The 26556-nt window shown below is 34.6% G+C and overlaps 1 protein-coding gene across 7 annotated transcripts in view; it reads left to right on the top strand.

The window, feature by feature from the left end:
• Positions 1-26556, top strand: part of ARHGAP29 (Rho GTPase activating protein 29) — a 97141-nt gene that overhangs the window by 17151 nt on the left and 53434 nt on the right. For 6 of the 7 annotated variants that reach the window (XM_054668034.2, XM_009425690.5, XM_054668031.2 and 3 more), the window contains exons 3-7: positions 10586-10720; positions 21650-21746; positions 22096-22168; positions 25315-25363; positions 25800-25937. In XM_054668034.2, the coding sequence (XP_054524009.1) occupies positions 10586-10720; positions 21650-21746; positions 22096-22168; positions 25315-25363; positions 25800-25937 (492 nt within the window). Of the gene's footprint in view, positions 1-10585; positions 10721-11577; positions 11686-21649; positions 21747-22095; positions 22169-25314; positions 25364-25799; positions 25938-26556 lie in introns of all 7 variants that reach the window. The other variant, XM_063799477.1, reaches the window with a different exon arrangement.

The raw sequence follows: 26556 nt of genomic DNA on the forward strand, positions 1-26556 counted from the left end.
AAAATGACTGCATTTTTTTTTTTTTTAACAAAAATCAGACTTAATTCTGTTTTGCCGATCTGTAACATCTTGAATTAAGGGCTAATCACAGAATTCTGTCTAGTTAGAAATGAATAATGGAGCATGAGACTCTGTTCCTCTAAAGTAAAAGATTGTATATCTCTGACTTGTTCTTAGTACCTGTCTTTCAATGTTTAGTGCCTCTTAGGTCTAAATTTGATGGCAAGGATAATAAATAGTTACAAAAACAGCTCCTATTCTTCTATGATAAATGGCAGTTTCATTTCCATATTCATAATGGTATGTCTAGATATAAAAATGAAGATTCTCAGTGTTATTTATATGAGACCTCTTGGGGCTTTATAGAAATTTGTAAGATTTCAATAAATATTTCTATGTATATATATAAGTTAAATAGTTATTTTCTGATGGACATTTTGAAAAACTAAAATTGTATCTTGTGCTTGTACTAAATTTAAGAGTTTATTTCTAATCTGTTATTTTCAGGTTGAAATGCCCAAAATGACTGGAATTGAAGCCTCAAAGTTTTAGTATTTGAGTTTTCCTTAAAACAACAATCACATAAGTGATTCTTTTGAGAACGTATACATATTAGAAAAGTTGTTCATATTCCCATTCATTTTAATAGCTTGATTTTGAAGTCTGATTGTGGATGATTAAATGGCAGTAAAGTTACCTAAAGTTATTGTGGAAAGATATCCTAACTACATTAAGTATTATAATGGTAGTAAATTTACCAAAATGATAAATTTGCCATTTATTTAAAGAAACATAGCTTTGTAATAACAATTTGTTCTTAACTAGGTTAATTTTTTAAATTTATAAACAATAAAATGTATACTTCTTGATATGCAGTTCATTAACTGGATTGATTTTTAAGGTGAAATTTAAAGTGATGTATTAGTTGACAAGTCATTTACCTTGATTTAAGGTGTAAAACCTGATTTTATTTAATGCCTCAATTTAAAAGCATTTTTATTAGTATAGATAAGATTTCTAGTTAAGATTTCTATTTGTTTTTAGTTATTTTCCTTAAAAGATTTATATCTCTTAAAAATCTTCATTTTACATAATTATCCTTGTGTCACAGATTTAAAATGATAGTAATTTAAAACAAGCTGGACTACTTATCTCCAAAAAAAATTTTTATAAGAGTTTTAAATTGTGAGCAGACACTTCAGAGAATACTGAAGGTCAACTGAAAGTTGACCCTAAGTGAGAAAAGAAAAAAATAAGATACAGAAAGAGACTCCCTCCTGAGGTAAAGGGATATGTATGGAAATACATACGCTGAAATTTAATTTTAAAAATTCATAAGGACATTATCAAAAAGTTTGCAATTTATGGCCAGCAAATTAATTACAAAATAGATAAACTGTTTTTTTGATAACCAACTCAGTACTATGCAGTGGCCAGAGGATGTTCATTATTTACCTTTGGGTTGATTTTTTGTCTTTGAAATATCGTTATCAAAATCTAGAAATAAACTAGTTAATTTGAGTTGATGGAACCTTTTTGTTTTATAAACATAAATGGACCTCATTATAAAAGATAAGGAAAATGCTACATAATATTGTGCTTGTTTTTAATTTTGATGATTTTCAGCTTAGAGTATCAGACTATTCCTTATTTACTTAATAAAAGTATTACAAAGATCTCATGAGATGTAATCTTTAGGAAAGGTAAAATGTTTAAAATGCTCTAACTATTTAAGATGGTATTATTACATGTATCCCTATAGTCATGAGCCCTGCTTTTTGTCTCTGGGTATTGAGAAATATCCCTGGACTTCTTTTCTGAGTTATCACCACAACGTTAAAGTGTGGCCAGACAGCAAAGAGCCATTTCATTCACTGTTTTTCTTTTAGAGTGGAAGAGCCTTGTCAGTAATTTCTCAGTAGCCCTCCCAATATTTTGTGTATTGTCTCCTTAAGAGGAAGATGCCATATTTTTGGCATTGTTTATTACCTTTTAATTCACGTTTGTTAAGCTAAAAAGGCAGCTCTTAAGAATAAAGAATGTAGATATACAATTAAATCATCTTTTGGTTTAGTCAGAATACATTTTTTCTGTAATAACTTTTATCTGTTAATACCTTTATTACTAACTGAAGCACTAATGTGAAGTCACTTGACTTTTGCCGCAGTTGTTTAATCATAGGTTGAGGCTAGTCTTAGATAAACAGCTTTGTGATTGGTTTATGGCCACATTTTACTTTCCCCAAGTAGTTAGAAATGATGTATAATTGTATATGGCGCTTTTCATTTTACAGAGTACTTTGTCATACAAACAAGTTTAATCACCCAGGCCCCTCAAAGGCAGGTACCTTTAGCTCCGTTTCACAGATGAGATGTATGTATAACTTGTGATTTCATCAACATCTTATTGCTGATAAATAATGGCCAGGTTATACGGTTTGGTTAAATTGGTAGTAAAGGATGGCAGCAAAAGCTCTGAAAAGAGAATCAGAATCTAGGTTCTAGGCCTAGTTCTACTGACTAGCTTTGGAATATGGCTTAATTCATTTAATTTTTTGTTAAGAATGAGGCACTTGTGCCAGATGCTATCAGTTTTACGAATCTGCGATTCAAAATTTGATTAGAGTTGGAGATTATACATTGTTCTGAATGTTGGTGGTTTATTCCTAAGAAGACAGCTAAGTATTTGTTTTCAAATTATATGAAAACAAATTAATGAAAATTTCCCAAGTGAGAATATGAAGCTCATATTGTAATCGTCATTGAGGAACTGATTAGAAAAAATATAAATGTCTGCCAAAGAGCTCTGTACTCCCAACAGGTTTAAGATACATATACGGTTTATCTCCAATTTTCAGATTTACAAATTAAAATAGAGAGCTTAATGTGGAAGATTAGAGGGCTGAAAATATTCTATTCTTGCTGGGGTAAGTTAAGTGACAGAGTTTGGTAATTCTCTTTCCACTACTTAACCTCCAGGAGGAGGTTACCTTGTAGTCTTATACAAGTAGCAGACGTGGAATTTGAAGTTTTAGTTTTTTTATCCAGTGTCATTAAGGTACATTAGGAGTAATTACAAGGTAAATGTTCTATCTTATATGAAAATGCTGAAGGCACTCAGTTATGCATATGCATGTTGTGTTTAATTATAACACTGTAGATTAATATATGTGCAGTGTAAGTACCAATTCAGGTATATGGTTTCCTCCCCGTGGAATAATGTGTTCTAAGTTCTAAATAACAGATTCATAAGTGCTTTTCAAGTTTATATAATAATTTTTAAAGTCTGCCATTGTGACATACCTCCCCATTTTCATGTGGAATATCACTCAAGGAAGCTAAAATCTGGGAATGTGGAAAATGTAAAGGCCTTTTAATTGGGCTAGAAAGAATAGTATAAAATATCTAATTGTTCTGCTACTCAGTGCTTGGAAATATTAACTGCCATTTTAAAATATATTTGAGGGAAAATCAATAGTCTAATAATTTCTTATAGCTTTTTTATTATATAGTACTACTTTAAATGGATTTTTTGGTTTGTGACTATGGTGCCTTCTTTTTCTTTTTCTTTTCTTTTTTTGGTTGGGTTTTTAAATAGGCTGGAAAGGAAGATAAAAATGTATGGCCAATTTCAGATGAACTAGTCAAGTTCTCTTATTTTTAAAAGATGCTTTCTAATTTAAGAGTGTATCACTTTTATACTATTTATAAAGAAAATAATGCTGACCTCATAAGTGATAGCTTCTGATGAATTGTTTTTACAGGACTATAGTTGGAAGTAGTATGTTAACTTTCTAAAACAAATTTTATTGAACACTTAGGTTGAATAAAAAGTTTTTATTGAACTTTTCATTAAATGAAAAGTTTAATACCATTAAATAATATATTCTGTTATGAGAGGTTCTGCATAAATTTGCAAAGTCTTCATTGAAATCCTGTCTTGTGGATTAACTCAGTTCTTTTCCCAGGGAGAATGTACAGGAGGATGTGTAAATTCCTTTTTCAGACAAATTGCATTGTTACTTTTACCATTGATGCCTCCTACTTAACTTTACAGTGTGCCAGAAATTTTGTGAAATATTAGAAACATTAAGCTGCTAGCCTCAGATGTGTACTGCTCTGTCTTATCCTAGAAATAAATCTTTTTAGAAGTTATTCCTAATGAATATCACTTAGAAGTTAATGTGAATGTTAATAGATTATTGTTTAGTGACTAGAAGGTATGAAATGAATCTTTGAGAAACGAAGTATGAAATACAAGTAGCTCATTTATTACACCTGTACCAGTTCTCGGTGTATTAGATTCCTCTTCTGCGTTTGCCTAGAATGGTTTATATCATTTAACAATGTTTATAGTAGTAACTAGCATATTCATTGGAAGTTAAAGCCTGTTAAATTGCAGATCGCAGAGTACTTGTCATTAGGCTTAATTTCTTCAACCATGTGGCAATATATCATAGTGATTAGGAGCACAAATTCTAGACCCAGGATACCTGAGGTGGAATCCTCATTCTGCCACTTGCTAGTTGTTTGTAGCCCTGGGCAAGTTATTTATCTTCTTCCTTTATACTTGTTTCTGTGTCTATTAAAAGGAGATAATGGGGTTTTTGTGATGATTAAATGAGTTTATATATGTAAAGCTCTTAGAATAAGCATTTTCAAATGTCAGTTGTTATTATTTTCATAATCCCTGGTAGCTGAATAAAGTAAGTTGCTGTTTCTCAGGCTTCACTTTTATCCTGTAACTTCAAAAGCCATTACAACAAAAATTGGGAGTTTCCTAGTGATAAGTTCTGAAACATTTTTTCTCCTTATTTTCATTGCTTTCCCTAAAGAGGTTAAGCTGAGTTAACAAGATTGATTTTCAAATTATTGTCAGTTTTTTTTTTAATGAAAGAAAACATCATGGTTTTTTCATTTATTTACTTAGACATTTCCATGAAGTGTTGGCAATATAAACACTGTGGTATTTTGTTAATGCATGAGAACAAAAAGTGGAGCTGGCTAATCTGTCTTCACTTGATAAGTGGAATGAAGCAGAAAATAAATGGCTCAGATGGGTGAAACAATAAATTAAAATTCAGATTACTGTATTACAGAGTGAGTAGAGAAACAAGCAAACATTGGGATACAGGAGTTTTACTATTCTAGGTGACTAGTATTAAGACTTTGGTTGAATTTTATTATATTCACATCTGTAATAACTTTGTAGTATAAATTAAATTTCATTACATTTACGATATGGCCACTATGGTATTTAAAAATTATCTTGTATTTAGTTATATGACTAAATTAAGTACTATAACTTGAGAGATATAGAAATTTTTAATAAAACATATCCTGAATGACTGCTTCATTTTCAGATAATTCACCAATTTAGATTCTACACAGCAAATGAAATTGAAACTTAAATGTAATGTCTTTTCTTCCTTAGTCAAAATATTGTGGGATCTAGCTATAAATGTATTTGTTATTGAACATGATTGTGAGGCAAATCTGTTTTCAAAGGTAGTTTGAATGGCTTACAGAATTACTAGTAATAATTGCCATTTATGTATATTAAGACTATAAAGTAGCTTTATTTCTACTTATTTGATATTCACAACAACCTTAAAAGGTAGGTAAAACAGGTATTATCAATTGTGTTTTTACTGAGGATGAATCTGAGATCAGAGAAACTAAGAGTTTTGTATGTGTTCATTTCAAGGAAGTAGTTGATCAAGGGTTGGAACCCAGGTTTCTCTATCTAAATCTATTGTTTTTTACTGCATCAAGCAGCCACTTAACTTTCTTCAGTTTTGGTAAAAATGGAATTTTCTTTAAACCATTTATGACGCAGCTAGTTGAGGGCTTGCTAATTTATGAAGTTCCAACTGAAATATTATTAGGACATGCTCATGACCTAGTAGTTTACCCTTCTGCCCAAATATATAGGAAAGTTTATGAACCTTTGTGATTACCTTTTTCTTTATTTAGTCATCATGTTCATTTCTATTGATTTGTGGGCTTCAGCAGTGTATTTAATTTCAGGAATTGGAATTCTTCATAGTGTAACTTAAGGAGCTTCTGAAACTTCTTACGAAAATAATTCTGATGCTATTTTTTCAGTATGTTAGTTGGGGACAACTTCAAGATCTGTTTATTAGGGCTACCTTGTAGGAAAAAAAGGAATTGCAAGTTCGTAGACCGTTTGTGCTGCCACCAGTTATTGGAGTGTTTTGCAGTTGCAGTGATTTTTTTTTCTTTTATTTTTCTTGAAATCCAGGGACAGATTGGATATAGTGATTCTTAAGAAAAACTATAGCAGGGACTCCCAGGACCTTTTTACACTGTTAAAAAAATTACTGAGGACCCCAAAGAGTTTTTTATGTGAGTTCTATCTATTAGAAATTAAAACTGAGAAAATTGAAAAGCATTTAATAATTTTAGAAATATATGGATTTCTGCATGTTTAATTTCCTTGACTCTGAGAAGACCACAGTATTACTTTGGTTTGTGTAGGCATTTAGGCCATTAGTATTTTGTAGTTTTTGCCCAACACTAATTTTGAATATTGATGGTTGTCGTTGGCATTCTGAAAATCAAGCTCTTTTGGCCTGAGATTTAATGTTTCCTAAGTATATTAATACCTGAAGATTTTATTGTAAAACATTAGAATAGGGAATAGAAATAACTTTCTTTTCTAAGACTAACATTTATTAGGTTTCAAAAAGAGGGCAGTGTAACTCTCTGTGATGATAATCACTCCACCTTGGTTTTGGTTAAGTCAGCAGAAGTACTAGCATATACCAACTTTATTTAGTTATGTATGTGCCAAATAAGAGATCTGGCTGTACAAAACTGGGGAAAAAATAGCACGTCAGGAAGGTTTTATAAGCCAGGCATGGTGGCTCACACCTGTAATCCCAGCACTTTGGGAGGCCAAGGCCGGTGGATCACCTGAGGTCAGGAGTTTGAGACCAGCCTGACCAACATAGTGAAACCTCGTCTCTACTAAATACAAAAAAAATCAGCCGGGTGTGGTGGCGAGCACCTGTAATCCTAGCTACTTGGGAGGCTGAGGCAGAAGAATTGCTTGAACCCGGGAGGCAGAGGTTGCACTGAGCTGAGATTGCACCGTGGCATTCTAGCCCAGGCGACAGAGCAAGACTCCAACTCAAAAAGAAAAAAAAAAAGGAAGGTTTTATAATTTTTTTACACCTATTCAAATTATATTATTTTCCCAGAAGTTTCCTTTATTTCATATCTACTAGATTTAATTTCAGAGCTAACCTATATCATTAACCTATTCTACTAGTGCATAAAGTATTATGTTGGTGCAAAAGTAATTGAGGTTTTGGCTATATACATACATATATATGTAAATATGTGTATGTGTATATATATAGTTTTTTTTAGTGGCCAAATCCGCAATTAATTACTTTTGCACCAACTAAAAATAGCTGCAAACATTTATGAAGTCCTACTGTGTTCCAGCCACTGTTCTAAGTGCGTTATGTGTTTTAATTCATTTAACCGAACAACCCTGTGAACTAGCTACCTTATCTTTTTTTTTTATAGGTGAGGAAACTGAGGCACAGAGGGGCTAAGTAACTCACCCAAGGTTTCTCAGCCATGGAGTTAGAATTCAAAGTCAGGTAGTCTGGTTTCAGAGACTATGCTTTTCAACACTATACTGTATTGCCTCAACTAAGTAAACCTACCAAACTAACATTACCAGTTATAAAAAAGATAAAATAGGCCAGGGGCAGTGGCTCACGCCTGTAATCCCAGCACTTTGGGAGGCCGAGGCGGATGGATCACGAGGTCAGGAGATCAAGACCATCCTGGCTAACACAGTGAAACCCCGTCTCTACTAAAAATACAAAAAAATTAGCTGGGTGTGGTGGCGGGCGCCTGTAGTCCCAGCTACTCGGGAGGCTGAGGCAGGAGAATGGCATGAACCCAGGAGGCGGAGCTTGCAGTGAGGGGAGATCGCGCCACTGCACTCCAGCCTGGGCGACAGAGCAAGACTGTGTCTCAAAAAAAAAAAAAAAAAAATATGTTTATGGGGAAAATTTCAACAGCACATAAAATTCCTAAAATCTTTTACCTACTTGTATTTCATTTTAAAAATAGACTTTTATTTTTTAGAACAGTTTTAGATTTACAGAAAAATTGAGATAATAATACAAAGTTCCCATATAGTCCTATACACTGTATTAACATCTTATATCTCTTAGAGTTAGTGAGCCAGTGTTTGATAACCAGTAATAAAATGATGCATTATTATTAACTAGTGTCTATATTCAGATTTCCATAGATTTCCTCTAATATTCTTTATTATTTTCCAGGATCCTATCGTATTACATTTAGTTTTTTCTCCTTAGGTCTTCCTTGGCTGTAAGCTTCTCAAACTTTCCTCATTTTTATTTTAAGGAATACTGATTAGGTATTCTGCAGGATGGCGCTTGATTAGAATTTGCCTGATGTTTTTCTCCTCATTAGACCGGGGTTATGGGATATTGGGAGGAAGATTACAGATGTAAAGTGTTGTTTTCATCACTTTATAGCAAGGATATTTACCTTGAATGTGATTTGTCAATGTTGATGTTGACCTTGGTCACCTGTCTTCAGTAGTGTTTGTCAAGTTTCTCCACTGTCAAGTTATTCTTTTTGTCCTCCTTTCCATACTACACTCTTTGGAAGAAGTTAGCCTGCATAGGTCATATGTAAGAGAGTTATGTTTCACCTTCTTGAGAGCAAAGTATTTGCACACATTTTTTACAGTTCTTTTATACAAGAGATTTGTTTCTTTTCCCCTGTTTACTAATGTATTCAATCATTTATGTCAGTATGGACTCATGGACATTTGTTATATACTTTAGGTTATAATCCAATACTACTTTATTTTTTGCTCACATCGTTCCAGCTTTGGCCATTGGAAACTTTCAGTTGGTTCCTGTGCACCTTTGACATGCCCTCCTCACTGTGGGGTGTTTTTTGTTGTTTGTTTTAGTTTTTTTTTTTTTTAAAGTTCTTCCTTCCTTTCTGGCATTACAAGATGCTTGTTACTTATCTTGAAGATTTCTGCCCCAGTCCTAGAGTCAACTATTTCTCTAAGGAGACCTGATTACTTTCATTGGAGAATAGTATTAGAAACCAAGATCTAGATACTAGGTGTGCTTGTTGCTGCTGAGTGTCATTTCTTTTAGGCCCTCTCAGCTAACAAAGCAAAGAAATATATATATATGTATGTATATTTTTACATATGGATATTTATATAGACATGCATATGTGTACATTTTCATGAATATATATACATATATACATATGTGCACATACATTTTTATGTATATATGTACATATGTATGTATATATATTTAAGTATATACACAAATATTTCTATATGTAGTCATACAGAAATGTGTATAAAATATATACATATGTATAAAAATATATACTTATATAAATAATATAGATGACTGCATACAGAAATATGTGTATATACATACATGGGTCATACTAAATGAGTATGACCCATCACAGTATTCAGTATCACATTGAATGAAATAATATCCTTTTGTTTTTAATAGTGCCTAGCACATAGTAAGTGCTTAATAGATATTAACTCTTATTAAACACCAATGCTGTGTAAGTTTACAGAAAGGAAGATTATATAAGAGTACTGTACTTAAAATGGTTGTCTTGTCAGACTTTTGAGGATTACTTCAGGGGTTTTAAAGGTAGGGTGATTATACTTTCTGATTTACTTGGGATGAAGATCCTAGAATGTGATTGTTGTGCTAGCATGACTGTGAGTAGCATCCCGCTTTCCACTAGCAAAAGTATTTTGGTTTGAATGATAAATTGTATAGTCATCTTATTTAAGGTGTAATAAAACTGCATCGCTCTGACCTAGGATGATGTAAATGAGTGGAGTAGGCTGGGAGAAAATGAATGAGCACTGAGAAGAAACTCATCTATCTAAGAGAGCAGCACTGCTCTGTTCTAGCTACTGTGGCCAAGGAGGAATGTGGCCCTGAGTGTAAAAGATTTTGATTTTTCAGGAGTAGGCAAAATCTAGAATATGTGTAATGATCCTTCAATTTTTCATCATTGACAACTAATTCAGTTTTTCTAAAAAGCACAAAAACTCATTAAAGGTCTGTACATTTTATCATAGGTAAATTATATCATAATTTTAAAAATGTATAGGTTAAATGATGATCTTTATATGCCTAAGAGTTACTGGATATGTTAAAAAATATATGATAGTAAAACTATAAGGCAAGAAAAACTTACCTTGTAAAGTTGGCTCAAGGGAAGTCTGGAGCACATATTAAGACTGAGAAAACTGAAAAATGAAGTACTTAAATTGACCATAACTGTGAGAGCCTTTGAAATCCTTAATGAATTAAAATGACTAAGGATTTTCTGAAGGCTTTTTAAATTGTATATAATTGCAGCAGTGAAGATAGAAATGAATGTATAGTAGGCAAAAATTGTGTAACCAATGCTTCTACTTGAAATGTGCTTCAGATGACGTTTTGTAGTTTAGATTTGTGGAACTTTGCTCTGGAAATAATTTTTTTTTCTTTTTAAAGACTGTTTTAAAGAAGTTATTCATATACGTCTAGAGGAACTGCTCCGTGTTTTAAAGTCTATAATGAATAAACATCAGAACCTCAATTCTGTTGATCTTCAAAATGCTGCAGAAATGCTCACTGCAAAAGTGAAAGGTAAGGAAGATATAGTAAAAGTGGGTTGCTGTGGGCAAAAGGGAGCCAAGTGATATATTTTGGTCTATAGTGAATATATAGCCAATTCCTCTCATTGCATTTGTGTGATATATGTTAATAAGGAGTTATATATACTTTGATATTGAAATATTCCAAGTCACACCTAAAGCTTTCTTCCTTTTAAAAACTAACTTTATTTGGCAGTGAATACTTCAAAAAGACTTAACTTTAACCAAACAACCGATGTTTAAAATTTGAGTTTTTTATGAATGAGTGCATGCTCTTTCGAGGTGATTGGTGTACAAGAAGTCTTTGTTAGGTGAGGACAAATTGATGTTGGAGAGTGGTAATATGCAGTGACTACTTAAAAGAGGGAATCAAATGGAGAAAAAGAAGGCTTAATTGGGACCTTATCTAAAATGTGAAAATGAAATTAAAATTGTAAAATAAGTTTATCATATATGTATGGGTGTGTGTGTATCTATAGCATATATGTGCTAAAACTTAGCATGAAGAATTGGACCATTATCCTCTGATGAAATGACTTGCCACTCAAAGTTGTGAATTATTCTGGGTTGCAGTATATAAAAGAAGGATTGAGAGCGAAGTGAGTATTTGAGAAGAAATGAGACAGGAGGCAGGGAAATTAATTAGGAGATTGTTAGGAATAATGGGCTAGATGAGGGTTGAAGCTGAGGGCTTAAATGAGCAGAAGCTGGGGTGTGGTAGTGGTAGAATGCGATTTGTTATATAAGAAGGAATGGATGTCAGTTTGACAGAACGACACAGGTTGAATGTTAGTGGTTATGGAGAAGTTCGGTGTTGAAGATGTGGACTTGGGAATTGTTGATGTATAGGTAATGGAAAAGGATGACATCAGCTGAGTCTGCAGAGTAAGTAGAGGACTGATGTGAGAACCATGGGACAGAGAGAAGATACAGAGGAATTGGAGAAACACCTAACAGGTAGGGAGATGGACCTGCAAGGAGGTGACATGGAATTTTAAAAGTGCAGGGTTTTAAGAAGTGATAATCAGTGTTAAATGCTACCGATAAGGTAAATGGATTCAAAGTAATAAAACTACAGAAAGTGACCTTTAGGGAGCAGTGATGTAGCAATCAGAGACAGACAAGGTAACAGCAATCCTGTGATCAATTCTGTGATAGAAGTACGCCTAGGCACCATGGGAGCACAGAGTGAGGAACTCACTCTAGGCTGAATGAGGAAAGGAAACTCTTCTTTGGGGAAAGGGATTGCCGGTCCTGAGTCGCAAAGGTCAAGTAGGCATTAACTGGGCTCGGCTTGGTGGGGATGGGGCTGTGATACAAGAACTCTGGGTGAGAAGAACATGATGAGATTGGTGAACAGGATCATACTTGGAGAGGCTAAAGGGCATGTGTTAAGGGATGAAGCAGGAAAAGAAAATAAAAACCTTGTCTACAAAATATAGTTCATATACTTAAGGAAACCACCCCTACCAGCACTTTTTGACATAGATTTATCATGTTTGTGTGGTTTCCTTTTTTCTGTATTTCAAACACTGAAAAAAATGTAGATGATTTTTAAATGGGAAACATGGATAGCTTCTTCTGTCCTGACTTTTAAAAATGTGCTTAGTAACCAAATTTGTTTCTAAATAGATTGTTTACAAGTACCATTTAACTTTACTTAGATAGGGAAATTTGTGTCTATAGATAGTAAAATTTCCATGCTTGGAAATAGCGACCTAGTTCAATTGTTGTCAGTAGCTATTGTGTGCAGTCAGGATGTCCTGGGGAAGGAGTGCGCCTGTGTATAGTTGGTGTCCACATTCCAGAAACAAACTTGAAGAGAGTGCTCTCTCAGATACCTTGAAGATCTTTTTGTCTTTGAGGAAAAGCAATCTTCTGAATATTATTTTCCACTATTACTATCTTTATACTTGGGATTATTGTTACCGTTTTACTTTTGTGCTGGATGACATTTAAAAGGGGAAGATTATTTTGTTGTTGGGAAACTTCCTCTGTTTCGGTAGAACTCTATGAGACTAGAACACTTTAAATATTGTGTTTTCTTTGTGTTAAGTTTATATGGTTTATAATAAAACCTCTTTCCCTGCCCCAACTCTCACTTCTGAGGCCATTTAAAAATATAATTGATACCCCAATTGAAAAATATTCAGCAACTTGAAAAATTGAGGTCAAATCAACTTAATTAATGGTTTCATTTAATGGTAATTTAGTTTTCAAAACCTGGAAAGGCAGAGGGTAAGTAGAAACCATTTTGAGTATCTGTTCAGTGCCAGCCAGTCTAAGTGCTTTAAAACCTATAAATGTACAGTAGTAGCTATTTCAGAAAGGAAAAGTTTCTGGGACAGAAAGCTGTCTGGAGTATGGAGATCCTTTATATTATTTGAGGTTTCAGTTTTTTTGTTTTTTGTTTTTTTTTTAAGAGATAGGGTCTCACTCTGTTGCCCAGGCTGCAGTGCAGTAGCATGTTCATAGCTCACTGTAATCTTAAACTCCTGAACGCAAGCAATCCTCCCACCTCAGTGTCTCAAGTAGCTGGGGCTACAGATGTGAGCTGTCACTCTCCCAGCTGATTTTTAAATTTCTAAAATTTTTCATAGGGACAGGGTCTTGCTTTGTTGCCTAGGCTGATCCTGAACTCCTGGCCTCAAGCAATCCTCCCACCTTGGCCTCTAAAATGCTGGGATTACAGGCATGAGCCACCACACCTAGTCCATCATCGAGTGTTTTTTTTTTTTTTTTGAGACGGTGTCTCTGTCACACAGGCTGGAGTGCAGTGGCATGATCTCGGCTCACTGCAGCCTCAGCCTCCTGGGTTCAAGCAATTCTCCTGCCTCTGCCTCCCAAGTAGCTAGGATTACAGGTATGTGCCACCACACCCACCTAATTTTTGTATTTTTAGTAGAGATGAGATTTTACCATTTTGGCCAGACAAGTCTCAAACTCATGACCTCAAGTGATCTGCCTGCCTCAGCCTTCCAAAGTGCTGGGATTACAGGCATGAGCCACCGCTCCCGGCCCCATCATTTAATTTTAACTCTGACTATGTTTAAAATACAGCAGTGACCTAGGTATATGACTTACTTTGGAGACCTTAAGTATGAAATGCATTTTGTCAAATCTACCAAACAATAGAAAAAAAATACAGAATAACTTTAGAATCAGGGATGTGTAATCTTACTTGTATTACCACAGGTTTGAATGCATGAAGGGTGCCTGCTTCCTCTGTATAAGAAGTGAGAAATTGGAATCTTTACCCATATTTTTTATTTTAAATGTGGAGTTTACCTTTTAATAACTTTAAAAGGAAAATCTTTAGTTTTTTTCCCATTCATTCTAATAGTGATTTGTATTTCCTGTGTGTTCTCATGTTTCCAAGCAGGAAATTCAGTCTGACAAAATATTTGCAATATGGTAAGAGAGATATAGCCTATTTTTAAAGGAGATAAAGGTATCTTCAGAACTCAGTAATTTATTATGTACTATTTGTTTTCATTATTTTCAGTTATTTTGGTCAATCTTATTTCTAATATAAATGAAAATAACCCTTAATTTAGGTTTTTTATGTTCTGCATTTTACCCTATATTTAAAAATTGGTAAACAAAAAAGAAAAATAAGTCTTAATTATGCCTCCAAGATTGTAGAAGCCTTGTATTTGTTTTGAAAACTTAATTTTATTAATAGGCAGTTCACACAGAATCCAAATGGTATAAAAGGGTATTGAACGATGATGAAGTTTCTTTGTTGCTTTTGACTATTAGTCACTCATTCCTTTACCTAGATAAGTAACAACCTTTATTGGTCTCTTGTGTGTTTTTTCAGAGATACACATATACAAGCAAATACACGGATGTGTTCTCTTTTTTAACCTCCTTTTTGCACAGATGGTAGCGTTCTGCTCCTTGCTCATTGTCGTGAGTTACCTGCACATAAAGGGTTTCCTCATTCTTTTGTTATTGTTTCTTCAAAGCTGTATGGTAATCCCTTATATTGATGTACTATAATTTATTTAATCAGTTAACTACTAATAGATGTTTGGATCATTTCCAGTTTTTTTCCTATTACAAACAGTGCTTCAATAAATAGTCATGCAAATTCCTAGATGAATAATTGCTGAATCAGCAAGCATGTGTGTTTATATTTTTTGGTATTACCAGATGCCTTCAGTATAGGTTCTGCCCTTCTGATAGCAGTGCTGAAGAGGCTGATTTCCTGCACCTTTGCCAACAGAACTGGTTACAAAGCTCTGTTATCCAGTATGATAGTGAAAAGTGGTATCAGTCTAGGTTTGATTTGCATTTCCCTCATTTTGAGTACAGTTGAATATCTTTTCATTTGTTTCAATACCGTTTTTACATCCTTTTATGTTAATTGACCTTTTATCTGCTTTTCTTTTGCTGGTAGGTCTCCTTTTAGTATTGATTTGCAGAAACTCTGTATAAGTAAAATTAGCCTTTAGTCTTTGATTAATGTTGAAAAAATTTTTTTACTTGATTTTTTGTCGTTTATTTTTGCATTAACATTTTTCAGTCTTTTTTATGGTTTCTGGGTTTTGAGTATTAGGAAAGGCTTCTCTGCTCTGAGATTATAATAGAATTCTTGAATGTTTTTTCTTCTGATGTTTCATGGTTTCATTTGTTGAATTTAAGTCTTCAGAAACATTGTAAAGTATCTAAGTGTCTAGTAAATTTATCAGGTAATTTATCTTTTCGCCACTAATTTGAGATGTCACCTTTATCATAAATACACTACATTCTCACATATATCTATTTATGGACCTTAATTCTGTTCCACTGATTTGTTTAGTTGTATGCCCAGGCCACACTGTTTTTATTATAGTTTTTATGGCATTTTAGTATCTGGTAGGGATAGCTTGTTCAGAATTTTATTTTTTCCATGAAGATTTTTGAATTGGCTGTTTGGTTCTAAAAAATATCTACTGGTTTTTTGTGTGTTTTTTTTTTTTGGTTTTTTTTTTTTTTTGATGATTTGAGTTAAATTTATAGATTAAATTAAGGAAAATATACATATTTAGTATTTCTATCCAAGAATATAATATGTACTTTGTTTCTTGAAGTTGTCTTTTACGTTCCTCAGAAGCAACTGAAAGTTTTCATTAGGTAGGTCTTGTAGCTTTTTTGGTTTTTTTCCCTATGTATTTTATTATTTTCTTTTTTCTTTTTTTTTCCTTTTCATGCTTTTCTTCCATTGCATCTTTTAATTGAATGGTTTTTGAACTATGGGCTCTGACTCATGACATCAAGTTAGTGGATTGTGACCAGCATTTTTAAAAAATGAAAGAGAATAGAAAAGAAAAATCAGAAGCAACACTCATTATATAAAACCTAAGAATGTGTCAGAAATTTTATAGGTGTTATATAGCTGATTATGTGTGTATAGAATACTCAGTCATGATGCAATATGTATTTTTTCCCAAGGTTGTGGTCAAAAACATTTGAAAGTTGCTGCTCTAATAGGTTGTATGAATGAAAGCTATTCAGGTGATTTCTTGAAGGGATACTAAACGTGTCTTAGGACTTGGTATTGGGATTTAATAGGGAACCCAAGGGAGGCAATTATTTAAACCTTAAGCAACATTTTAATGAGCTTTTGAAGGACTATTAATAGAGGGGATGGAGTGGAGACAGAGACACCAGTTAGGTTGTTAAATAGTTCAGACTAGAGGTAAAACGTGGGCTTTTGAATTAAATCAATGGCAATGGGGATGGAAAGGAAGAAAAAATATTTTAGAGGCATTTTTGAAAGTGAAGCTAATGAGCTAAGGATTGTATGGAAAATAGCAGGTGGAAAGTAGAAGAAATATATCAGCCTATTAGAAATGCGAATCTGGAGCTCGGAGGTTAAAACTAGACAGGTAGTTTAGGAATTTGTTCCCTCAAAGGTATGGAAGTGGATGAGATTCTGTAGGGATAGTGTATATAAAGAAAGCCAAGATGAGAGCTATAGAGGCTAAGTGGAGAAAGCTCTATGAACTACAGATTGTGTACAGATAGATATTGAACAGAGGAACAGAGCTTGTGTTTACTGAATTCAAGCACTGTACTCTGGGTGCTTCACATTTGTTTTCTCAGTCATTCCTCTCAATAATATGCTGTTTTGCTTATGAGGAAATTGAAGTTAGGTAATGTGTCCAGACTAACACACCAAGTAGTAGAGACCAGATTTGAACTCAGGGCTGAAACTCCAAAGCCTTTTATCAGTATATATTACTGTTATATCACCTCTCATTTTGCAGATATGGAAACTGAGGCATAGAGAGAAGCTTGTCCAACATACATATTAAGTGGTAGTGTTGTTGAAACTTGCAAAAAGGTTTAGTAGCTTGAAGACTTAGAAGAAAAAAGACATCTAATTTTGACTGATAGGTTATTGTTGACAGTGTTTTGTGTTATATGATAATAATAGCTAACATTTTTGAACATCTTCTATGTAACAGGCTCTGTTCTAAGTTCATTTAATCTTCACAACAGTTCTCGAAGTACGTAATTATCCCCAGTTTATAAATGAGGAAACTGAGTTACAGAGGGGTGAAGTTATGTAACATTGTAAGAGAGACAGTTAGGATTTAACTTAGGCAGACTGACTTCGGAACCCATCCACTTTACCAGGCGTTGGCACACAGGCTGGTGGGCCAAATCTGGCCAGCTGCCTGTTTTTGTAAATAAAGGTTTATTGGAACACAGTCTTATTCATTTATGTATCATCTATGGCCCCTTTCAACAGAATTGACTGGCCTGAAAAGTGTAAAATATTTACTACCTGGTCCTTTATAGAAAAAGTTTTCCAGGCCGGGCGCGGTGGCTCACGCCTGTAATCCCAGCACTTTGGCAGGCCGAGGCGGGCAGATCACGAGGTCAGGAGATCAAGACCATCCTTGCTAACACGGTGAAACCCCGTCTCTACTAAAAAATGCAAAAAAAATTGGCCGGGCCTGGTGGCGGGCGCCAGTAGTCCCAGCTACTCGGGTGGCTGAGGCAGTAGAATGGCGGGAACCCGGGAGGCGGAGCTTGCAGTGAGCCGAGATCGCGCCACTGTACTCCAGCCTGGGCGACAGAGCGAGACTCTGTCTCAGAAAACAAGAAAAGAAAAAGTTTTCCAGCCTCTGATAACCGTTAAAGTGGGTGAAAAGCCAAATCTTGAATTTAAGGTTAACTTGGGAAGGAAGGCAATATAGGCCATGGCATGACCTATTTGTAGAATTCTGTTCAGTATGTAAATGGTTTGAATGGTAGCTTTAAGGAGAAATATGGCAAAATGAACATTTTTTTCACATAGGAAAGATTTGAGTGTGTTAGTAACATAAGAAAAATGTCAATTGAATAGGAGATAATGAAGCTGTGAAGGAGGAGTAAAGTTGGTATAAGGTTTTGGAGAATGTAGGAAAGAGTAGGTATATTTATTAGTGGAAAGGAGCCAAAGACTTTTCTTTGAAACACTGAGCAGGAGCAAAAAAGAGAATTATATTAGATATTAGAAATATAGGGCTGTTTTGAAGTCAGGCCAAGGCATTAGGAATAGGAATTTTCATTAGATGGCTATAACTTCGCTCAGGTAGGGATGAAGATAAGATGGTTCAAATGTTGAATTGATTCAATAATTGTTCTTTTCACTACTCAACAGTTGTTACAATTATTATTTTTTAATCTCCCAGTCATGTTTAGTTTGATTAAAAAAATACAAGAAAGTAAGAATAATTATACAATTTTGGATAGGGTTATAAACTTTTTTAACAGCTTAAAGTTAGGAAATACAAATAGGATTTACATTTTTGATGGTATTATATTATAAATTACTATTTAAAGTCTACAATGTATTTTTATAAACAGCTTTATTGAGGTACGATTGTATAATAAACAATGGTGCAATTTGAAAATTCTGACATGCATCATACTCCTGTGAAATTGTCATCATTCTACCTGTATCTCTTGGTCCCCCCTTTCACAAATCTTGATATGTTGTTTTTTCATTTTTATTCTGCAAAATCCCTTTTTTAAATTTTTTGAGATGGAGTCTCGCTCTGTCACCCAGGCTAGTGTGCAGTGGTGAGATCTCAGCCCACTGCAGTCTCCTGCCTCAGCCTCCTGAGTAGGTGGGATTGATTACAGGAGTGCGTCACTAAACCCCAGCTAATTTTTGTACTTTTAGTAGAGACGGGGTTTTGCCATGTTGACCAGGCTGGTCTCAAACTCCTGACCTCAGGTGATCCTCCCGCCTCGGTCTCCCAAAGTGCTGGGTCAGAATACTTTTTAGATTCCTTTTTTCTTCTTTGACACCTGGGTTATTTAAAAGTGTGTTATTCACATGGACACAGGAAGGGGAACATCACACACTGGGGACTGTTGTGGGGTGGGGGGAGGAGGGAGGGATAGCATTAGGAGATATACCTAATGCTAAATGACAGTTAATGGGTGCAGCACACCAACTTGTCACATGTATATGTATGTGACAAACATGCACGTTGTGCATATGCACCCTAAAACTTAAAGTATAATAATAATAAAATTTAAAAATAAAAAAATAAAAGTGTGTTATTTAGTTTCTAAATATTTGGAGATTTTCCAGAGCTCCTTCTGTTGTTTCTGATTTAATTTCATGTTGTCACAAAAATATTTTGCCTCATTTGAATCCTTTTAAACTCATCAAGACTTGTTTTATGGCCCATAATATAGTCTATCTTGGTAACGATATTCAGTGTGCATTTGAAAAGAACATGTGTTTTGCTTTGTCAGGTAGGGTGTCATATAAATGTCTTGTCAAGGTGGTAGATAGTGTTGTTCTCATCTTCCCTATGCTTACTTATTTTCCATCTACACGTTCTGTCAGTTATTGCGAAGGGTTATTGAAATCACCAGTTACAACTGTGAATTTATGTGTTTTTGTTGCAGTTTTTCAGTATTTTAAAGCTCTGTTTATTACGTACATAAATATATGGAATTGTTATGTCCTTTTTTTTTTTTTTTGGAGCCAGAGCCTTGCTCTGTCGCCCAGGCTGGAGTGCAGTGGTATGATTTCAGCTTACTGCAACCTCTGCCTCCTGGGTTCAAGTGATTCTCATGCCTCAACCTTCCCAGTAGCTGGGATTACAGGCACGCGTCACCATTGCCTGGCTAATTTTTTGTATTTTTAGTAGAGATGGGGTTTCGCCATGTTGCCCAGGCTGCTCTTGAACTTCTGAGCTCAGACAATCTGCCCACCTCGGCCTCCCAAAGTGCTGGGATTACAGGCATGAGCCACTGCACCTGGCTGTTATGTCCTTTTGATGAATCGACTCTTTCATAATTATAAATGACTCTTTTTATCCCTGGTAATGTCCTTTGTATAGAAATCTTTTTTTTTTTTTTTAAATAAGAAACAGAGTTTTGCTCTGTCAGGCTGGAGTGCAGTGGTGCAGTTATAACTAACTGCAGTCTTGAACTGTTGGCCACAAGTGATCCTCCTGCCTTGGCCTCCCAAAGCCCCGGGATTACAGGCATGAGCCACCACACCCAGCCTATTTCTTATATTTTATTTGAGTGTCTTTTAGTTGTTTCAGGTAGAAGTATAATCTGTTTCTCCGTCTTGGTCAGAGCAGAAGTCTGAGAATATTTTTTAAATGCCCATTATTTAAGAACCATATTCGCAATGGTAACTTTTTCTTTTTGTTTGTATCAGTGATATTTAGAAGAATCTGATGAAGGTTATGGATCTTAGCCTCCCACCTGCCAATCTACAGAGGCTTATGCATATAAAATTTTGGTTGCAATTTCATGGGATTTATAGGCTTGAAGTTTAATTCACTCCTGCCTAGGAATTCTTGCTTTCCAACTCTCATTGTGTATTAGAATCACATGAGAGAGCTTGCAACAAAAGATATTCTTCACCACATACCTATGAAATCTGAATCTTTGATTAGTGGGACCCAGACTTTGTTTTTATTAATAAAACTCCCCAGGTAATTCTAATGTGCAGCCAAGATTAAAGACAACTCTGTTTTAAAATAGAGTGACTTCTTCAAAAGATTTCTCTTCCTTCCCTTTATTGGTGAGAATATTAGGGAGGGGTCATATAGGGAACCAGTTACTCTTTATACCCAGCCCAAGTAGCAACAGTTACTTTAAAAAAATTACCAATTCCACTTTCAGACTTTGTCTTGGTAAACCGTGTTTGGGCTTTTAACAAGAGTGTATACAGAAGTTAAAATAAGAAATCTTTTTCAGTTTGTTTCATAATTTGCTTTAACAAAATGCAAAATATTAGAATATCTCTATTGTAAACAAAATGCAGCTAGCTGTATGTCAATTAACATGGACCTGAGAGCCCAAGAGCCTGTTATAAGAAATAAGGCTATAAGTAAATAGGAATTTTAATTTTCCAAATCACTGGGTGTTTTTTTTTAATGTGATGTGCTTTGTTACAGGTTTTATGCTGTGTCAAATATATGTATATGTATATGTATATATATATGACTTTAGTTATTGGTAATTCATACTAAAAAATGTACCTCATATTGCCTTCAGTGAGCTACAGTGTGTTTAGCTGTTTTTTAAAATGCCAGAAAGCAGTAAGGAAGAGAAAATAGCACAGAACAGTGTTAATAATTGAGAGGTGTGGTGTAACATGGACTCTGTGACTCCAGCACTGATGGATTTCACATTGAGTCAGTTTTTAGATGTGTCAAATTATGTAATCCATGGAGTAGTCAGTTTGGAATGCTAACTGCTTTTATGCAAGCTGATTCTTTTATATGAATTTCATAATGAAGAATTTGAACATCATGTCAATTTTGTATGTTAGGCTTTTCAATTTCTGAATCTTCTAATGCTTCTTGAACTAATGATGAAGTTTTAAAGGATTAAATGATTCTGTATAAATCTAGTTTAAAGTATGTTTTTCCTTATTGTAACCAACTTTTCCTTACAGCTGTGAACTTCACAGAAGTTAATGAAGAAAACAAAAACGATCTCTTCCAGGAAGTGTTTTCTTCTATTGAAACTTTGGCATTTACCTTTGGAAATATGTAAGTAGAGAACTGTCATTTAAAGCAACTAGTCCTAGGTGTCTTAGTGAGAGTATGTTGCATTATCCAGTAACATACATGGGAAATGAAGTATTAAATGGTATTAAATATCACAACTTTGGAAAAACTACCTTCTGTATGGCCTTATTACTATATTCGAAGATATTTTTATAGCTATTTAGAAGCAGCATCCATTTGCAAGTGACTGTGGTTTATGTGAACAGATTCCTAGGGGTTTATTTCTAAGGTTCTTATTTTTAAAAAATTATTTTAGATAACATGTTGAATGTAAACCCTGTCACAAAGAAGTATAATGACTTGTCTTTCTTTTTTTAACCTCCCTGGATAGCCTTACAAACTTCCTTATGGGAGATGTAGGCAATGATTCATTATTGCGACTTCCTGTTTCTCGAGAAACTAAGGTAAGCTAAGTTTGTGTGAAAGCAAAGTCTTTAATGTTTTTAACTTCATGTTTCAACTATTGCCTAATCTTAGGCCGGGGGTGGTGGCTCATACCTGTAATCCCAGCACTTTGGGAGGCCGAGGTGGGCGGATTGTCTGAAGTCAGGAGTTTGAGACCAGCCTGGCCAACATGGTGAAACCCCGTCTCTACTAATAATACAAAAATTAGCTGGGCATGGTGGTGGGCACCTGTAATCCCAGCTACTCAGGAGGCTGAGGCAGGAGAATTGCTTGAACCTGGGAGGCGGAGGTTGCAGTGAGCCGAGATCACACCACTGCACTCCAGCCTAGGTGACAGAGTGAGACTCTGTCTCCAAAAAAAAAAAAAGAAAAATTGCTATGAAATAACAGAATATAAGGAATGTATGGATAATATTTCTTTAAAGTTTATGGTAGTAATGTTTTTAATTGACTAAACTTTTTTGCTGAATGCAAACAAAATACATTAAAAAACTGCATCAGGGACCTATGTTGATCATTTTCTGTTAAGGATGATCAAATCCAAAAAGGATTTCAACAGATATTTGGGACCAGGTATAGTGACTCATGCCTATAGTCCCAGCACATTAAGAGGCCAAGATGGGAGGATCACTTGAAGCTAGGAGTTCAAGACCATCCTGGTTAACATGATTGAGACCCTGTTCCTACAAAAAATTAGCCAGGTGTGGTGGCACACACCTATAGTCCCAGCACTTTAAGAGGTCATGGTGGGAGGATCACTTGAGGACAGGAGTTCAGGACCAGCCTGGTTAACATGATTGAGGCCCTGTCCCTACAAAAAATTAGCCAGATGTGGTGGCACAAGTCTGTGTAGTCCCAGCTACTTGAAAGGGAAGCTGAGAGGGGGGATTCACTTGAGCCCAGGAGTTCAAGGCTGCAGTGAGCTGTGATTGTGTCATTCCTCTCTAGCCAGTGCGACTCTGTCTCTAAAAAAACACAAAGAAACAAAAACAAAAACAAAAATCAAATATTTGGAAACGTGCCAGGGACTTATATTATTATAAAAACTTCAGGTCCTTCTTAAAATTATATAAAATAAAAATGACTATTTAAGGCATTTGTTATATGTATTACAATATTACCAAAAATTATGACTGTTACTGAAGCCATCTATTGACAAATGGAGGAGAATGATGAAAAGTTGTAAGATGTTTAAATATTTTGCTATTATTCATGATTATTCCTAAATTTTATCTTTTCAAACTGTTGCTACTACTTCAGAAGATTACACATTTTATCTGTGTGGCAAGACACTGAACAATTTAAATTTTAGGTGTGAATCATATTTCCTGTTTCTGTACCTCTATTGTGCATACATATTATACTAATTCTTAACAGGAAAAAATACTTTTTTCTTTTTTTTCTTTTGTACTTTTTTTTGAAGGTTTTAATTTGTTTTAGAGATTGGAATAAAAAAGCTGTGATGATATATAATCCTAATAATAAAATTACTTTGATCAACGGTTTTGAAAAATACCCTTTAAAAATAATAGGGCATAGTGGCTCATACCTGTAATCTCGTACTTTGGGAGGGCGAAGTGGGCGGATCACCTGAGGCCAGGAGTTCGAGACCAGCCTGGCCAACGTGGCGAAACCCAGTCTCTACTAAAAATACAAATATTAGCCAGGAAGGGTGATGTGCATCTGTAGTCCCAGCTATTTGGGAGGCTGAGGCACGAGAATCACTTGAACCCAGAAGGCGGAGGTTGCAGTGAGCCAAGATCGTGGCGCTGCACTCCAGCCTGGGTGACAGAGTGAGACTCTGTCTCAAAAATAAATAAATAAATAAATAAAAGTTGCTCCTTCTCTCTATATATATATATATTTGCCTCATTTGAATATATATATTGCAACTATATATTATACATATATAATATTAAATATATATATATTTTTTGAGACAGAGTGAGAACTCCTTCACCTGGGCTGGAGTGCAGTGGTGTGATCTCGGCTCACTGCAACCTCCATCTTCTAATTTCAAACACTTCTTATGCCGCAGCCTCCCAAGTAGCTGGGACCACAGACATGTGCTACCACACCTGGCTAATTTTTGTATTTTAGTAGAGATGGGGTTTCTCCATGTTGGCCAGGCTGGCCTCAAGCTCCTGACCTCAGGTGATCCGTCCGCCTCAGCCTCCCAAAGTTCTGGGATTACAGGTATGAGCCACCACACCTGGCCTGTTGCAATATGTTTAATAGTGGTTACTGTGTACCATGCCTTGCGCTAGGCCTACATCATCTTAATTCTTAAAACAGTCTTTTGAAAGTAGTGTTCTTATCCCTCTTTTACAGAAGGACTTACAAAGTTAGTGAACTTAAAATATGTAGCCCAGTGTCATACAGGTAATAATGGAGCTGGACTTCAGACCCAGGTCTCCTCGATCAGTTTTGCATTGAATCCCTGTATACCCTGTATTGCCCAATTTAAATCGATTAAATTTAAGATCTCAAAATTTTGGTAAATGATGTTTTCCAGCACAATGCAATAAAGTAGCACGAGTCACATGTAGTTCTTTAAATTTAATTATAATAGTTAAATAAAATTAAAAATTCACTTCCACCTCCTAGTCACACTAGCCACTTATTAAATGTTCAAATAGCTACATGGAGCTATTAGCTACTTTATTGGACAGTACAGATATAAAACACTTCCATCATCATAGAAAGTTTTGTGCTAAGCTATGTAATAGGCTTTCAGAGACATGCTTATCATATAGTAAAATGATAAAAGATGACTGGAAGAGGCAGATCTGTGTCTTTTGTTTAGATAGCAATATGTTTGCATTGCTTCTCTAACTTCTTGACTAATATTTTTGTTATCTGCAAAATTTAAAGTTTTGAATGGATTCATTAATGTTAACTAATGCTGTTAGTAACAACAGTGAGGTTGTTCATTCTTGGATCTTGGGAACTCCTGTTGTAAAAAGCTATGAAATTCTTATGAAGTGTTCTGGCACTTAAACAGACTTCTAAGGCCTTTAAGTTTTAAATACTTGAAATTCTTTAGCAGGAATTATGTCAGAGTAACAAATTGGGGCAAAAAAATTCTGAAGCAAAAATTTGTGTTCTTCTCTAATTTTAAATTTATCTTTTTCCATGTTGTAAGTCGTTTGAAAATGTTTCTGTGGAATCAGTGGACTCATCCAGTGAAAAAGGTAATGCTCAAGGTGTTTATAACTTTTCACAAACTTCTTGTAGTTACTTTCTATGAATGTCCTGGATTAATCTCTTCTTGCTTAGTAACCTAGTGTATTCATTTTTAATGCAAAATGATATACAAAGTTTTACATATAAAGCTTAAGGGAAATAACCTGCTAGAGTAGATAGATAATATGAGATATAGACTGATCAAGAATTGTGTAAAGCTTTTAACTTGATGAATAATAGAAATATATTTTAAGATAAAAATACATTATAGTTTGAAACCATTTTAAGTTTAAACTCTGGCCTTTTAATTGTAAATTTGTCACTTGTATTTTTTTTAAAAACCACTTTTTATTGACTAGTATCTTAGGATCTCAGTGCTTCTTTGTTTGGAGTTATGATGTGATCACATTTAACATATACTTACCTTGATATTTTTGTTTTCAGGAAATTTTTCCCCTTTAGAACTAGACAACGTGCTGTTAAAGAACACTGACTCTATCGAGCTGGCGTTGTCATATGCTAAAACTTGGTCAAAATATACTAAGAATATAGTTTCATGGGTTGAAAAAAAGCTTAACTTGGGTGAGTTGCCTTTTAAAGCATCTGATTTAGAGTATAATAATTAAGTTGTTTCTAACTCATTTTTTACAGATTATGAGTAATAGAATTCCAAATTAGTACCTGTTTCATTATAATGAATAAAACCATTATCCAGAAAAAACTCTTCTTACACTAGATGGAATTATTGAGTATTTACTGTGGACCAACTACTAGACCTAGGGACACAAAGACAAATAGAATACTGTCTCTGCCTTCAAAGAAGTCATACTCTAGTGGGTAAAAAGAAATGCAGTCAGATAATATGGTCAGGAGATAATAGCAACAATAGATGTATGAGTAGAAGGCAATGGAAACAGAGAAGAAACATTTTAATAGCTAATATTTCCCCAGTGTTTTACAGTTATCAAAATGTTTTCATAGTCATTATCTTATTTACTTCTTACAAAAACTCTGAGAAGTAGGCAAGACAAGAATTGTTTTTCCTATATTACAGCTGAGAGAGACAAGACAGGAGATTTCCTAAGGTCATATAGCAGATTTGCTTAAAGTCATATAGCATAACTGGAAGAATATAGAATCTACCCAAAGCGTATGCTCTTTCTACTGTATTATTTGCTTATAATAGAGAATGCTAATCAGA

This window comes from Pan troglodytes, chromosome 1 (assembly GCF_028858775.2).
Source record: "Pan troglodytes isolate AG18354 chromosome 1, NHGRI_mPanTro3-v2.0_pri, whole genome shotgun sequence".
NCBI classification, from domain to species: Eukaryota; Metazoa; Chordata; class Mammalia; order Primates; family Hominidae; genus Pan; species Pan troglodytes.